The sequence below is a fragment of the Nansenia antarctica genome (assembly GCF_963989245.1).
Source record: "Nansenia antarctica genome assembly, chromosome: 14".
Taxonomy (NCBI): domain Eukaryota; kingdom Metazoa; phylum Chordata; class Actinopteri; order Argentiniformes; family Microstomatidae; genus Nansenia; species Nansenia antarctica.
The window spans coordinates 18,671,768-18,685,970 of NC_137684.1; the positions used below are offsets into that span (position 1 = coordinate 18,671,768).

The window sequence follows — 14,203 nt, forward strand, 5'->3', positions numbered from 1 at the left end:
CCTTATCGATTCCCAATATTCTGTAAAAAAAAAGTTTAAAAAAAAGTAGGTCTACACAGGTTTTCAGCGTCAATGCAGCTATTTTATTAGTGGAACAGTATTGTTATTGGTTGTATACTTATTATTATTATTATTTTCCCCACTTTGGTCAAATAGCTCAAAAAGTCCCTGACCAACTAGAGAGCATCAGTAACTATGGCAGAAAGAATGACCATGATTAGACCATAGGTGGCGCTATAATAACCAAAAGAAAATAATTTACTTCAGAATGCTGGCATTGATTGATTGATTGAAAACTTTATTAGAAGATTTGCAGAAGTAGGTACATGACAGTACGTATTACATACAAGGTCAACTAACAGGATAAAAACCCAAGAAAGCCACTGGCTTATTTCAATTGGGGTCCTTGATTCTCAATTCATCGTTAGAATCCACTCAGTTGGATGAAAATGTATGAAACAGCGAGGAGGAGAGCAGAGAAGACATTAAACAAAATGTCGATCAAAATGAAGACGATCCGAGAGGTGAGGACATGATCGCTGGTGTCTGTGCAGCTACTGTCAACCAATGCCAACCGAGATGGAGAGTGTAAACAAACTTGTTGTAAGTCCGCAGCTGTTCAAGGCAAGTTGACGTTATCAAACTATCGTTCTATGATAAAAGCGTAGTCTTCTTACCTGTGAGCTCTTTCATTAGCGGTGGTCGATTAAATGCCTCCAATGCATCTTCGGAAAAGTGGCGAGAACAAAGACTTTATTTTGCAGTTTGGTTCGTCCACATGCAACTTCCCACTGCGTTCTCCTCTTCCGCTCATTCACTGACCTCGTCATTGCCTCTATGCTGTATATTGATTCCATTCAGCTTAACATTATATATTGTTCACAAATAGCCTACACAGACAACTTTACTCTGGTTCATATCACTTAACATACTCTATAAATATATTGAAAACATATACCTCCCATGTCTGATTAACAATGCATCTTGGCACTACAATGTGTTACCATGTTGAAGCATTTCCAGATATAAAAAAAAAACTGGCCTTTGAAATTTGACAATTTTGGCTATAAGCTAAGGCTAATGCTAATATGGCACTTTAAAACTCATCTTCTCATGACCGCTTTACCTGATTCAGCAGTGGCGGCTGGTGCTAAACATTTTGGGTGGGGCACAGGTTATGGGGGCATGCTCCACGGGGAAGAATATCAACTTTAAAATCTGGATTTACAGTCGATTTTAGCATGAGAATAGCTCTACCCCCCTGTACAGACCTCGCCATCCCCTCTACCCCCCTGTACAGACCTCTTCATCCCCTCTACCCACCTCTACAGACCTCTTCATCCCCTCTACCCCCCTGTACAGACCTCTCCATCCCCTCTACCCCCCTGTACAGACCTCTTCATCCCCTCTACCCACCTCTACAGACCTCTTCATCCCCTCTACCCCCCTGTACATACCTCCTCATCCCCCCTACCCCCCTGTACAGACCTCTTCATCCCCTCTACCCCCCTGTACATACCTCCTCATCCCCCCTACCCCCCTGTACAGACCTCTTCATCCCCTCTACCCCCCTGTACATACCTCCTCATCCCCCCTACCCCCCTGTACAGACCTCTCCATCCCCTCTACCCCCCCTGTACAGACCTCTTCATCCCCTCTACCCCCCTGTACAGACCTCTTCATCCCCTCTACCCCCCTGTACATACCTCCTCATCCCCCCTACCCCCCTGTACAGACCTCTCCATCCCCTCTACCCCCCTGTACAGACCTCTTCATCCCCTCTACCCCCCTGTACAGACCTCTTCATCCCCTCTACCCCCCTGTACAGACCTCTTCATCCCCCCTACCCACCTCTACAGACCTCTTCATCCCCCCTACCCACCTCTACAGACCTCTTCATCCCCCCTACCCACCTCTACATACCTCCTCATCCCCCCTACCCCCCTGTACAGACCTCTCCATCCCCTCTACCCCCCCTGTACAGACCTCTCCATCCCCTCTACCCCCCTGTACAGACCTCTTCATCCCCTCTACCCCCCTGTACAGACCTCTTTATCCCCTCTACCCCCCTGTACAGACCTCTTCATCCCCCCTACCCCCCTGTACAGACCTCTTCATCCCCTCTAGTGAGTGTGTGAGTGTGAGTGTGTGTGTGTGTGTGTGTGTGTGTGTGTGTGCGTGTGTGCGTGTGTGCGTGTGTGTGTGTGTGTGTGTGTGAATTGTATTGATACTGTATCTGTCAACCCACTGGTATCATCTGGTGCGAATAACATCCTGTGTGTGGCAGAACTGGTTGTTGGCTCAGCATTACTGTAACAGATTGTTTCTATGATATCAAAATGCACTGTTAGTATTTATGTCCTTTAGAATTGTACATTGTATGTGGACATAAATAAAGCATCTAAAATGTGTGTGTGTGTGTGCGTGTGCTGAATACATAAACAAACAAGCTAAAAGACGACAATAGAAAACGTACCATGCTGACGATATTACTAAATGTTTGAAGTAGCTTTTATCTTAGCTGACTCTCTTACCTTCAGGTCGAGTTTGTGTATTCTGGCTTCGCAAAACACCAACAGTAGCAGCCTAACAGCCGCGGAGATTGCGCGGAGATTGCGCGGAGATTGCGACCACAAACGAAGTTTGACTTCGGTAATAGGTCCAGTTGTAATATCCTCAAGCAGGGGAGGCTGGCTCCCCACCAAAGGGAGAAGAGAGAGATTTTTTTCCTATGACTTCTAGACAGTGTTGCTTCTGAATATCATAGTCCAATCAGCTAGTGTTCTGTGGCGTATATCATAGTCCAATCAGCTAGTGTTCTGTGGAGTATGTTCCAATCAGCTTCAAGTCCCGCCCCTTTCGGTGCATGTCCCAAAACCCCATAGACAATTGACCGAATGGCCTGAAGTTACCAAAATAGATTTTACATGCAAGTCTACGAGAACAGCCTAGTGCAACTTCGAGTAGACTGAAAGTTGCCCCGAAAGGGGCGGGACTTGAAGCTGATTGGAACATACTCCACAGAACACTAGCTGATTGGACTATGATATACTCCACAGAACACTAGCTGATTGGACTATGATATTCAGAAGCAACACTGTCTAGAAGTCATAGAAAAAAAATCTCTCTCTTCTCCCTTTGGTGGGGCATTGCCCAATTGCACCTAATGAACCAGCCTCCCCTGTATTCAGTCAGATGGGGGTGGCATACTATGCTAAGCTTGCAGAATATAGTGTAAGCACATTATAAGTAGTCAAATGCTTGACATAAACTATACAACATGGTCATTAACTGGGGAAGGTTAATCCACAATACTTTTTTGCTTAGTGTATATTATCATCATAGCATAGTAGCCTATGTATATCAGGCCATAATTAGGTGACTGGTACCTTACAGGCCCGTGGTCCTAGGGTACTTCATAATATCATAGCTTAGTATATCATGAGTTCAACTTGGACCATATTACGTGAGTGGTCTACCCCCCTGTCTGTAGGTTTACCCCCTATCTGTCAATCCACAACCTGTCTGTAGGTCTACCCTGTGTCTGTCAATCTCACCCCATTTATGGTTATGGGGGCATATCTGTAGGAACACGCCCCATTGCCACTTGCGGTTATATTTATCTCTGTTTTCCAAGTTATATCCTTATATAACTTGGAGCATTGTAATTCAGAGACTCAAAACACAGAATGTAGAATGTCTGCCTAATAACATTTGAACACTTTTCTTAAAAGGATATAACTTGGAAAACAAACCTAAAACTGATCAAATAAACAATCCTTCTTTAGAAAGATAGGCATGTATGAATAAATTACAATACTCCTTTTCAAAAGGGAATACGCTTGGGCCAAATATGAAATTTAACTGGCACATAAAATAAACTATTCTTCTTTGGAATTTAGAAGATACTGTTAAAACAAGATCATGTGAAGACTGATGTCTGTCCTATTTAGAAAAGAGGCTACAGTGCAGCCAGCAGTATCATTATGCTATACACACTGATAATATTAAAGATAATATTAAACTATGCATTTTACTTATTAAAATATATTTTCAGTTGTCTCATTAATTGGAAGTGTAACTTCATAAATTACCAAATTACCATATAATAAAACAAGGGGACATTTACAACGTCAAGTGAGATACTATAGGACTTACTGCAAGATATGAATACCGGTAACCTATACGCATGATTCCTTGACCTCACTTGAGACAAAGAAACGTTATCACATTGGTAGCACTACCTGGCACTGATTGAAAGTATCAATGGGCGCGTTATTATACAGTGGCAGTAACGTCGGGTCGTCTACCATTTAGAATCCACAACGTTGCATTTCGTTTGACTTTGTTTGTCACATTTTTTAAATAGGTAACATGCTACTTTGTCAGCTTTCTCAAACAAAAATTGTGAATGGATACCAGGCGATCATCAATTCACTAGTTGTAGCAGGAAGAGTAATCCAGCTCAGGCCAGGGGCCATTGGCAGCCGTCGTGCTAGAAGAAGAAATATTTTTATTTTAATTTTATTTATTTATTTATTTTTATGGACACTGGAGAAACAGTACAAGGGGGAAGTAGAAATCTTAGGAGACACAGTATAGGGGAAAGCAGGTGTCTCAGGAGACACAGTGCTGGGGGGCAGTAGATGTCTCAGGAGCAGCAGTTAAGGTGTAGCCTGAAGAGATGGAGGTCTTCAGTCTCCGACGGAAGATGGGGAGTGACTGATTTTTTCAAGATGGCTGCTATCTATGGCCATATATGTGGCAGTTCCTCATCGAAATATGTTCAGGGTAAACAATTCTACTTCTGTGCCCTTTGAAAATAAAAGGTAATTAAAACAGTGGTACAGTCGGCAGCCTTTTTGACATCCCCAGGGCCCCATATCTAAATCTGTTCAGGGTACATCCTTCTAACTCCGAGCCAAATTTGGTGCTTTTCTCAAAAAGTTAACGATTTATTGGCTTAACCACTTGGGGGGTACTTGGGATATGGGGAGGGTAAGCTTAGTCTAAATCCCTACCGATGGGCAATTTCACCCCAGAGTGAGACAGTACACAGCACACAGCACACCACTGATTTGACGAGAGGCCCACAGTACAAAAACACCCATCTTCCAAGGAGGCTCCAATCGTGACTCCCACTCTCCCTGGATTTGCTACTCTTAGCTCACAATGCTGCCGCCCCCTCCTTCTCTAATGCTAATCAGTTAACTGTAGACTCATCCAACGTAGCTAGATCAACTGGATCAGATAAACCAGAGGAAGGAGAAGCAGTTGTGTAATAACTGTAGACTCAGTAGACAGGATGAGGTGAGTCCCCCTTCCCCCTTCATGTAGTGCATGAGTCCCCCTCCCCCCCATACAATGTAAAGAACTTTGAGCACCAAGTATAGGGCAATCCATTATTATCATCATCATCATCATCATTATCTTCATCACCATTATGCCTAGCCCTCCAGTATCACCGTCCGTGGTTCCAGGCGTACTGTGGGACCTCAGTGTGGTAGTATGGTGTGAGTCTCCATACACATGTATGACATGCGCAGACAAATGAAAGCCCTTCCTGTAAGGAAAGGTGAGCATTAGCGAGTTAGAGCCTCTCAGTCTATTTACAGTATATCCAGCTCAGTCTGAACTCATCCCAGGTAATTGACTGGCTGAACATGTGTGTCTTTAACTCTTTCCTCTTGCTTATCTAATCCCAATATACATCTCTCTCTCTTTGTGAAGAACAATATATTAGGGAACGATATATTGTGATTAGATGAGCAAGATAAGCAAGAGGGCGGAGTCAAAGACACAGGCAGTGTACACCTGAAAGCAGAGTGATGTGTAAGACCTTGGGCTTGTCTTCCTCTCACGTCTTCTTAAATGACAACACACATTACAACATTCTCTCATCCAGTTATCCTCACCCTTGATGTAATGTTCTTATTGTAGGTTGTGGAAATACAACCAGGTGCAGTATCAGGCATGTCATTTCAAGTGAGGTTCCAAATGGCACCTAATGTCAACTGTGTTCACCTCTTCATGTCATAGCATGGTGTGACAAACGTTTATAACATATGTAGAACATGTATTTGCTCATTTCAAAGCCTTCCTGATTATAAAGATTTGTGGCAACTTCTGTTTACATTATTATTATGAAGATGATGATGATTATTATTCTGATTATTATTGATGATAATAATAATAATAATAATAATAATAATAATAATTCATAGCAGAGATGAGAGAGGGGAAACAGGAATGCAATGTGTGCTCTCCAGGGTAGCCAGAGAGAGAGAGAGAGAGAGAGAGAGAGAGAGAGAGAGAGAGAGAGAGAGAGAGAGAGAGAGAGAGAGAGAAAGAAAGGCTTGTATCTATGCAGCTCCTGTCTCTTTAAAAACAGAAGCATGCATGTGAGGGGGAGGGGGTGTTGGCTGTGTTGGAACAGTCCTCTCTCTAATGAGCAGATTTGAGAGAGAGAGAGAGAGAGAGAGAGAGAGAGAGAGAGAGAGAGAGAGAGAGAGACAGAGACAGAGAGAGACCCGACCATAAGGATGGAAGGGGGGAAATAAAACGACAGCCGAAAAAAAGGCAGACAGTGATACATGAAAATGAAGAGAACATGACGTGTTGAAGAGGGAAAAAAAGGAGAAGATAAATCTGGATTTTCACCGTCAAAGGGAACAAGAATAAAACCGTCAGAGATAAACCACTTAAGGCTGGACGCGGACACAAAAAAAAAGAGAGTGAGAGAGAGAGAGAGAGAGTGAGAGAGAGGGAAAGCGACAAGAGGAGAGAGGGTAAATTAATCAGATCACTTGTTTATGTCCATGGTCTGTGTGCTGTGCGCACTTGCTGCCTAGTGGGAGTGTGCGTCTGTGTGTGTGCTGTGTGGATAGGAAGAAGAGACTGCATTGCTGCTCACTAGCACCATCAGATCAGAGGCATCCACAACACAACACAACAGGACAGAACCAAGCTGCACAATTTGATTTCATTGCTCTCTCTCTCTCTCTGTTCCTGCCTGCCTGCCTGCCTGCCTGTCTGCCTGCCTGCCTATCTGTGCGGCAGAGGGACCATGTCGGGTGTATTGGGAGCGGAGGAAAAGCAGAGGCAGCTATCAGGTATGGATCTGTGAGATCTGTCGATGCTGTCGTCTCTGGCCCCTGGGATCCCAGGTTTCTAGGTGGAGCCTGGTGGTCCTCAGCTGCGGAGAGGGGGAGCAGCTTCTAGAGCCAAATCCCCAGAGAGAGGAGGAGGCAGGAGCAGGCAGGAGCGTGCCGACGGTGGGGCCCCTACGTGGAGGAGGGAGAGAAGGAGAGAGGGGAGGGGAGTCCAGATACCCAGAAAAGGACAGGACAGGAGAGGAGAGGAGAGGAGGGGGGGTTGTTGCTTCGTTTGTGTCAGCAAGGCAGGGGAAGACGCATGGCTGGCGTGGCCCTTCTCCGGGCTCCAGGCTGCGGCTGCAAGAGATCTGTCCGGGAGTGCTGCTAACCGAGGAGAGGAGAGGATGGTCTGATCAGGCTTCCGCTACTCCTGTCTGGCCTCACAGGAGGGACCTGCTACTCTTGGGGGCTAGCTTTCTTTTTTATTCTTCCTCCTCCTCCTTTTATTTTTGCTTTTCTTTCAGTCGAAAAAGGAGGAGTTTCATGTGGGCGTCTTCCTCCTCCCCACCCCACACCTCATCATCAATAAACCCCCCCTAAATCTGATTCGGTTCGTTTTTCTTTTTTCTTTTTGTTTTCTTTTAGTTTTTTGGAGGGTAGGGGGATTTGCCGAAACCTATTTCATGCATGTCCACTGGGGGCAGGTTCAACTTTGATGATGGGGGGTCATACTGTGGCGGGTGGGAGGAGGGCAAGGCCCACGGCCATGGCATCTGCACGGGCCCCAAGGGCCAGGGGGAGTACGCAGGCTCCTGGAGCCACGGCTTCGAGGTGGTGGGGGTCTACACCTGGCCTAGCGGCAACACCTTCCAGGGCACCTGGGCCCAGGGCAAGCGCCACGGCATCGGGGTGGAGAACAAAGGCAAGTGGGTGTACAAGGGCGAGTGGACCCATGGGTTTAAGGGACGCTACGGCCTCAGGGAGAGCACGGGAACCAGCGGGAAGTACGAGGGGACGTGGAACAACGGACTGCAGGACGGCTACGGCACGGAGACCTACTCCGATGGAGGTAAGACGTCCGGTAACAACTCCCAAGCCCCCCTAGCCCCCCTAGACGCTACCACAGTGTTGTCGTTGAGAGGATGGAGTAGACGTAACCATTGATGGTAGTAGATGCCATATGATGTGGTGTAGTGCCCCTCTCTGATAGGACAGGAAAATATCTATATTTAGATAGTGACAGGTACAGTCGGCCAATTGTTTTCACTGGAGGTGACAGTAATCGAGGGAAGTGAAGAGCGAGGGGTTCCATGAGGTCATCCCACTCCATGGCTTTGTGTCAATGCCAACACTTAGTAGGCACAATAGTGTTCCACTTAGAGCCCGTGGCCGGTACGCAGCATGATATTATAGTGTATTAGTGTGGATATTGGAACGTAGCCCATCCACTTTAGTAGTCCTTTACTACCCCTACAGTTTGTCCCCATCATTCAGTCTTCTCTCCTCTCTCTCTCTCTCTCTCTCTCTCTCTCTCTCTCTCTCTCTCTCTCTCTCTCTCTCTCTCTCAGGCACATACGCACACACAAACACACACACTAGTCCTTCTTTCTCAGGCCATATGTCATTAGGATGAGCAGTCTCCTCTCCTCTCCTCTCCTCTCTCTCCAGCTGCAGAGAGGGATAAATTTGGAGGCCCATATTAAGGCCATCCGGACTCCGCAGTCGGAGAGAAAGAGATTCCAGGTCACCCTGGAAAAGCCCTGAGTAGAGAGGCTGTAGTTCCCCTGAAGCAAACACAGAGGAACACCTGTCTGGTAGAGAGAGGCCTATAAGGCCATGGATACTGTAGGTTAATCCTGTAGTAGATGATAGTGATGATATACTTTCTACCCTACTCTTAACAGAGACACACACATGGTTTCCTAAAACTCTGTTATATAACAGTAGCTAGCACCAGAACCTTACACAACACCACCAGCCCAATTCTGGCCGAGCCAGGAAAGAAATGCGGACAAAAAAACGTTACCATAACGTAACCAACTGGCGAGGTAGCAGGCCTGCTTGGCTGTGTTATTAATTAAAGGATGGAAGAACAGTATGACAAGTGAGAGAAAGAGGTGGATGTGAGAGGATAGAGGGGGAGGCATCGAGGGAGGAAAAGGGGAGTTATGGGAGGATTTGAACCATAAAGGGAAACAACAAAATCTGTCTCAATAGTTATGAGTCAAAGGATGGAAGTATGACATGTGAGCGGAAGAGGGGGATGTGGGGGAGGATAGGAAGGAAGGTGGGAGGGCGCAGAGTAATGGGAGGATCTGTCTAGCTGCTCCACTAATGGGGTAGGAGGTGAGCCATGATGGTTGCCCTGTTGGCAGTTGGCAGTCTGACAAGATCTTCTCGACATGGATTTGAACAGAAATAGAATGATCGCAAACTGAACCGGAGCTATTCTGCTCACTCTATACTGCGATTCGCTGCGCTACTTTCACAAGCGTATGTGTGAGGACGGAAAAAAAGACTTTCATATGAGGGAGAATATGTACGAGCTGAGTTACTGATATGCATACTTTTTCAAAATACCAGGGAGTGCATAACAGCTAGGAGAAAAAAAGAAGATGGCAAACCTGAGGTTCTAGACACTTTCTATATTGTAGTGCTCTATAGTGTAGCTACAGTACACATACTATGCATGTCGCTTTTGTAACACTTCAACTTCAGTGTGTACATGAATCACTCAAGTATCTGTTGACGCAACCAGCTTTTAGAGACAACAACAACAACAACAAAACAACGTTCCAGGATATATTACTGTTTCCCTTCATTCATATCTGTTTAGTTTTTTTATCCATCCATCTATCCATCCGTCTGTCTGTCTGTCTGTCTGTCTATCTGTATCTATCTACTGTATCTTTCTATCTATCTATCTCTCTATATATATATATCTGTCTCTCTATCTGTCTCTCTATCTGTCTGTGTGTGTGTGTCTGCCTGTCTGTCTATCTATTTGTGTGTCTGTCGGTCTGTCTGTCTGTCTCACTCCTTCCTCTCATAGTCTCTCTAGTTCCTCTGCATTACAGCAGCGATGGAGCCTCTGTACAGTAAGGTTGCTGTGGAAACGCACACAGACATGCAGCGGGTCAGAGTGTCACTGGGGACTCAGTGTTCCTCACCCTGATTGGCTGGCTGCGTCTGCTAATGGTGTTTACTTCCTTGGGCCCTAATCTGGCTGCTTAATCACCATCATTGTGGACGGGGGAAGAAGGGTTACAGTGGCTAGGGGCGGAGGTTACAGTGGCTAGGGGCGGAGGTTACAGTGGCTAGGGGAGGAGGTTACAGTGGCTAGGGGCGGAGGTTACAGTGGCTAGGGGCGGAGGTTACAGTGGCTGGGGGCGGAGGTTACAGTGGCTAGGGGCGGAGGTTACAGTGGCTAGGGGCGGAGGTTACAGTGGCTAGGGGCGGAGGTTACAGTGGCTAGGGGGCGGAGGTTACAGTGGCTAGGGGGCGGAGGTTACAGTGGCTAGGGGCGGAGGTTACAGTGGCTAGGGGCGGAGGTTACAGTGGCTAGGGGCGGAGGTTACAGTGGCTAGGGGCGGAGGTTACAGTGGCTAGGGGCGGAGGTTACAGTGGCTAGGGGCGGAGGTTACAGTGGCTAGGGGCGGAGGTTACAGTGGCTAGGGGCGGAGGTTACAGTGGCTAGGGGCGGAGGTTACAGTGGCTAGGGGCGGAGGTTACAGTGGCTAGGGGCGGAGGTTACAGTGGCTAGGGGCGGAGGTTACAGTGGCTAGGGGCGGAGGTTACAGTGGCTAGGGGAGAAGGTTACAGTGGCTAGGGGCGGAGGTTACAGTGGCTAGGGGCGGAGGTTACAGTGGCTAGGGGCGGAGGTTACAGTGGCTAGGGGCGGAGGTTACAGTGGCTAGGGGCGGAGGTTACAGTGGCTAGGGGCGGAGGTTACAGTGGCTAGGGGCGGAGGTTACAGTGGCTAGGGGCGGAGGTTACAGTGGCTAGGGGCGGAGGTTACAGTGGCTAGGGGCGGAGGTTACAGTGGCTAGGGGCGGAGGTTACAGTGGCTAGGGGCGGAGGTTACAGTGGCTAGGGGCGGAGGTTACAGTGGCTAGGGGCGGAGGTTACAGTGGCTAGGGGCGGAGGTTACAGTGGCTAGGGGCGGAGGTTACAGTGGCTAGGGGCGGAGGTTACAGTGGCTAGGGGAGAAGGTTACAGTGGCTAGGGGCGGAGGTTACAGTGGCTAGGGGCGGAGGTTACAGTGGCTAGGGGCGGAGGTTACAGTGGCTAGGGGCGGAGGTTACAGTGGCTAGGGGCGGAGGTTACAGTGGCTAGGGGCGGAGGTTACAGTGGCTAGGGGCGGAGGTTACAGTGGCTAGGGGCGGAGGTTACAGTGGCTAGGGGCGGAGGTTACAGTGGCTAGGGGCGGAGGTTACAGTGGCTAGGGGCGGAGGTTACAGTGGCTAGGGGCGGAGGTTACAGTGGCTAGGGGCGGAGGTTACAGTGGCTAGGGGCGGAGGTTACAGTGGCTAGGGGGCGGAGGTTACAGTGGCATTATTGTCTTTCCCTATTGTGTTTGTTACACACTCTTTCCCCAGACCCAATAGAACACCTCTATTTCCCCCTATAGGATATATTCACAATGCTACATTAGATACTCTCTGATAGAGTAAGAATGCTACGATGTCTTTAGATTCATAACACAGCACTGTCTTTCGTCATGGAGGGACTCAAAATGTCACATTATGTAAAAAAAAAAAAAAATGCAATCAGAATCAGAAATTTAGCCAGCATCTGTCATCTTACATCTGTCTGCTGATTGTATGGGCTTGATCTTAACCCATCAGATAAGATCACTGATCATCACATCAAACTCACAGCTACAGGAAACTGTTCTCCACAGCGTCTCCGCAGCGTCTTCTTCAGTCACATCTGTCAATCTCAGCAGTAGGCCTGTATCCTCTACTCACCTGACCTACATGTTTAGCAATATGGCTGTCTGAATGTGTTGCACTGTGGCATAATGCTGATGTAGGTTGTTTTCTTGTGTAAGTTTTTTTTTTTTTTTTTTATCTCAGCCACTCACTGTTGATCCAGATGCTAGTATGGGGCTATAAGGAGCAATTGGAAGACAAAGTCAATGAGCACGATGTAAATCTATTTCCTGATGTCCAGGGCAATTTCTATGGAATTAAGGTTCAAATGCTAATTCTATTTGATGATGTTTTATGAGCTAAATAATCCTTAAATGGAAATATCAAAGACTTGGGGGGACATCATTGCCTTTGCGACAGAAAAAAATTCAAAACGAAATCCCTTAACCGGATAACATCCGTAGTCGATTTAAGCTTACTGGGAGATTTAGCTTCTAACTGCAGCTCATTTCGACTGTTGACGTTTCTGCAACAGTTTCTGTCCTGGATTGCCGCGCATGTGTGTGTGTGTGTGTGTGTGTGTGTGTGTGTGTGTGTGTGTGTGTGTGTGTGTGTGTGTGTGTGCGTGTGTGCGTACTGTAGGAGCAATTAATGGTCTCTCTCTCTTTCTCTTTCTCTCCCTCTCTCTCTGTCTATGTCTCTCTCTCTCTCTCTCTCTCTCTCTCTAACTTAGTGCTGACATAGTGAAATATAAAAAGATTAATAATTCATGAAAGAACCAATCACACATCTTGCCTTCCTTACGCTAGTCCAAATTTCCTCCTGTTATGAATTTAACCCACTATGAGGCGAGGCCTAGGCCTATAATCAAAAACTCATTAATTGTTGATTGAGCAATTAAAAACCCGGGCAATTATTTGAGCAAACAGAGGAATGAGCATTGTATATTGTATATTGTATAATATAAATTCAGGCCGCGGGATAGCGCGTCATCCAATCCGTGTTTCCAGGTCTTTGATCTTTACGCGTTAACCATTTCCCTCCTGTACTCGCTACACAACGCGTCACGCAGGCCTCCGGCGGGAAAACTAAAGGCCAATGATTAATCCTTGAACGGAAAGATTGACACTTTTTGAATGAAAATAACTGTGCCATTTTTTCCAGTCCACTGCTGTTCGTGGATACGATTGAATAAGATGCTCACTGATTAACACTAACTCGAGCATGACCAGTTCTGAGAAATGTCCTCCGCCTCGAGTCTTTTCACCACGCACGGATTAACTAATGAAACCAGCCGGTAGTCAATTGTAAATAGGTGTTCCCGCGCTGAAGCTGTGAGGCCACCTACCCGCGTGCTTTACTTCGATACCGTGACAGCAGCCAGGGCCGCTTTAAGGGGGGGCTAGCTGGGGCGGTGGCACAGGGCCTCGCGCTTTGGAGGGCCTCGCGCTAGGCAGGGTAAAAAAAAAAAGTACTTTTTTTTTTTTTTTTGGTACCCTGGCTGGCGAGGCCCTCCAAAGCGCCAGGCAAGGGACCATATTATTATTTTTGCCTTTAATACATTTCTAAATGTTCACACATGTGATAATCATAGTCAATCATACATCTAAAATCTAGCATACCTGTAGGACAGGGAGATTCTTAGCAACAGAAAAAAGTAATTTCCCCCTATGACACCTTACGTGAAACGTGAAAATAATTTTTGGGTTGACACTTGTTGTGCATAGTGACTGCTTAGTGCAACGGACAAAATGCAGAGGGAACGAGACCGAGGAAGAAAATGTTAATCGGGTGCTGAAAAAAGAAATACAAATGAAAGAAAGGAAGGCTTCAGGGCCTCGCTTAGAGGTTCGTTCGAAACATTTCTAAAAACAAGTGAGGCTCCCGTTAGCACCGAAGAAGCTAACGTTACTGCTAGCACTAGCAATGCTAGTAGTAGCACGGCACAGCCCCCCCTGAGAGGCAAAGATGATGTCTCTGAGGTGGAGGAGGACAACTGCTACACCGGCAGCAGTGGGGCTGCCCAGCCCCAGGTGATGATGGTCTGGAGTGGCGAAGTAGAGGATACGGAGGCGGAAGATGGAGCTACTCAGAGCAGCAGCAGGGCTGAGAGTGATGGAACGCAAGACGAGCCTACGGTGTTAGATATGTCATGTATGATGATCCTGGTAAATTGGCCGGTACATATGGACTCTACAGTTACAGAAGTGATCATTAGAAGAGGTCCCCCAAAGA

The 14,203-nt window shown here is 46.9% G+C and overlaps 1 protein-coding gene across 1 annotated transcript in view; it reads left to right on the forward strand.

The window, feature by feature from the left end:
* Nucleotides 1–7,781: 7,781 nt before the first annotated feature.
* jph3b (junctophilin 3b) overlaps nt 7,782–14,203 on the forward strand; it is a gene marked incomplete at both ends in the record, with an annotated part of 28,046 nt that continues 21,624 nt past the window's right edge. The window contains one exon of the mRNA XM_080544844.1: nt 7,782–8,163. Coding sequence (XP_080400970.1) covers nt 7,782–8,163 — 382 coding nt within the window. The remainder of the gene's footprint in view (nt 8,164–14,203) is intronic.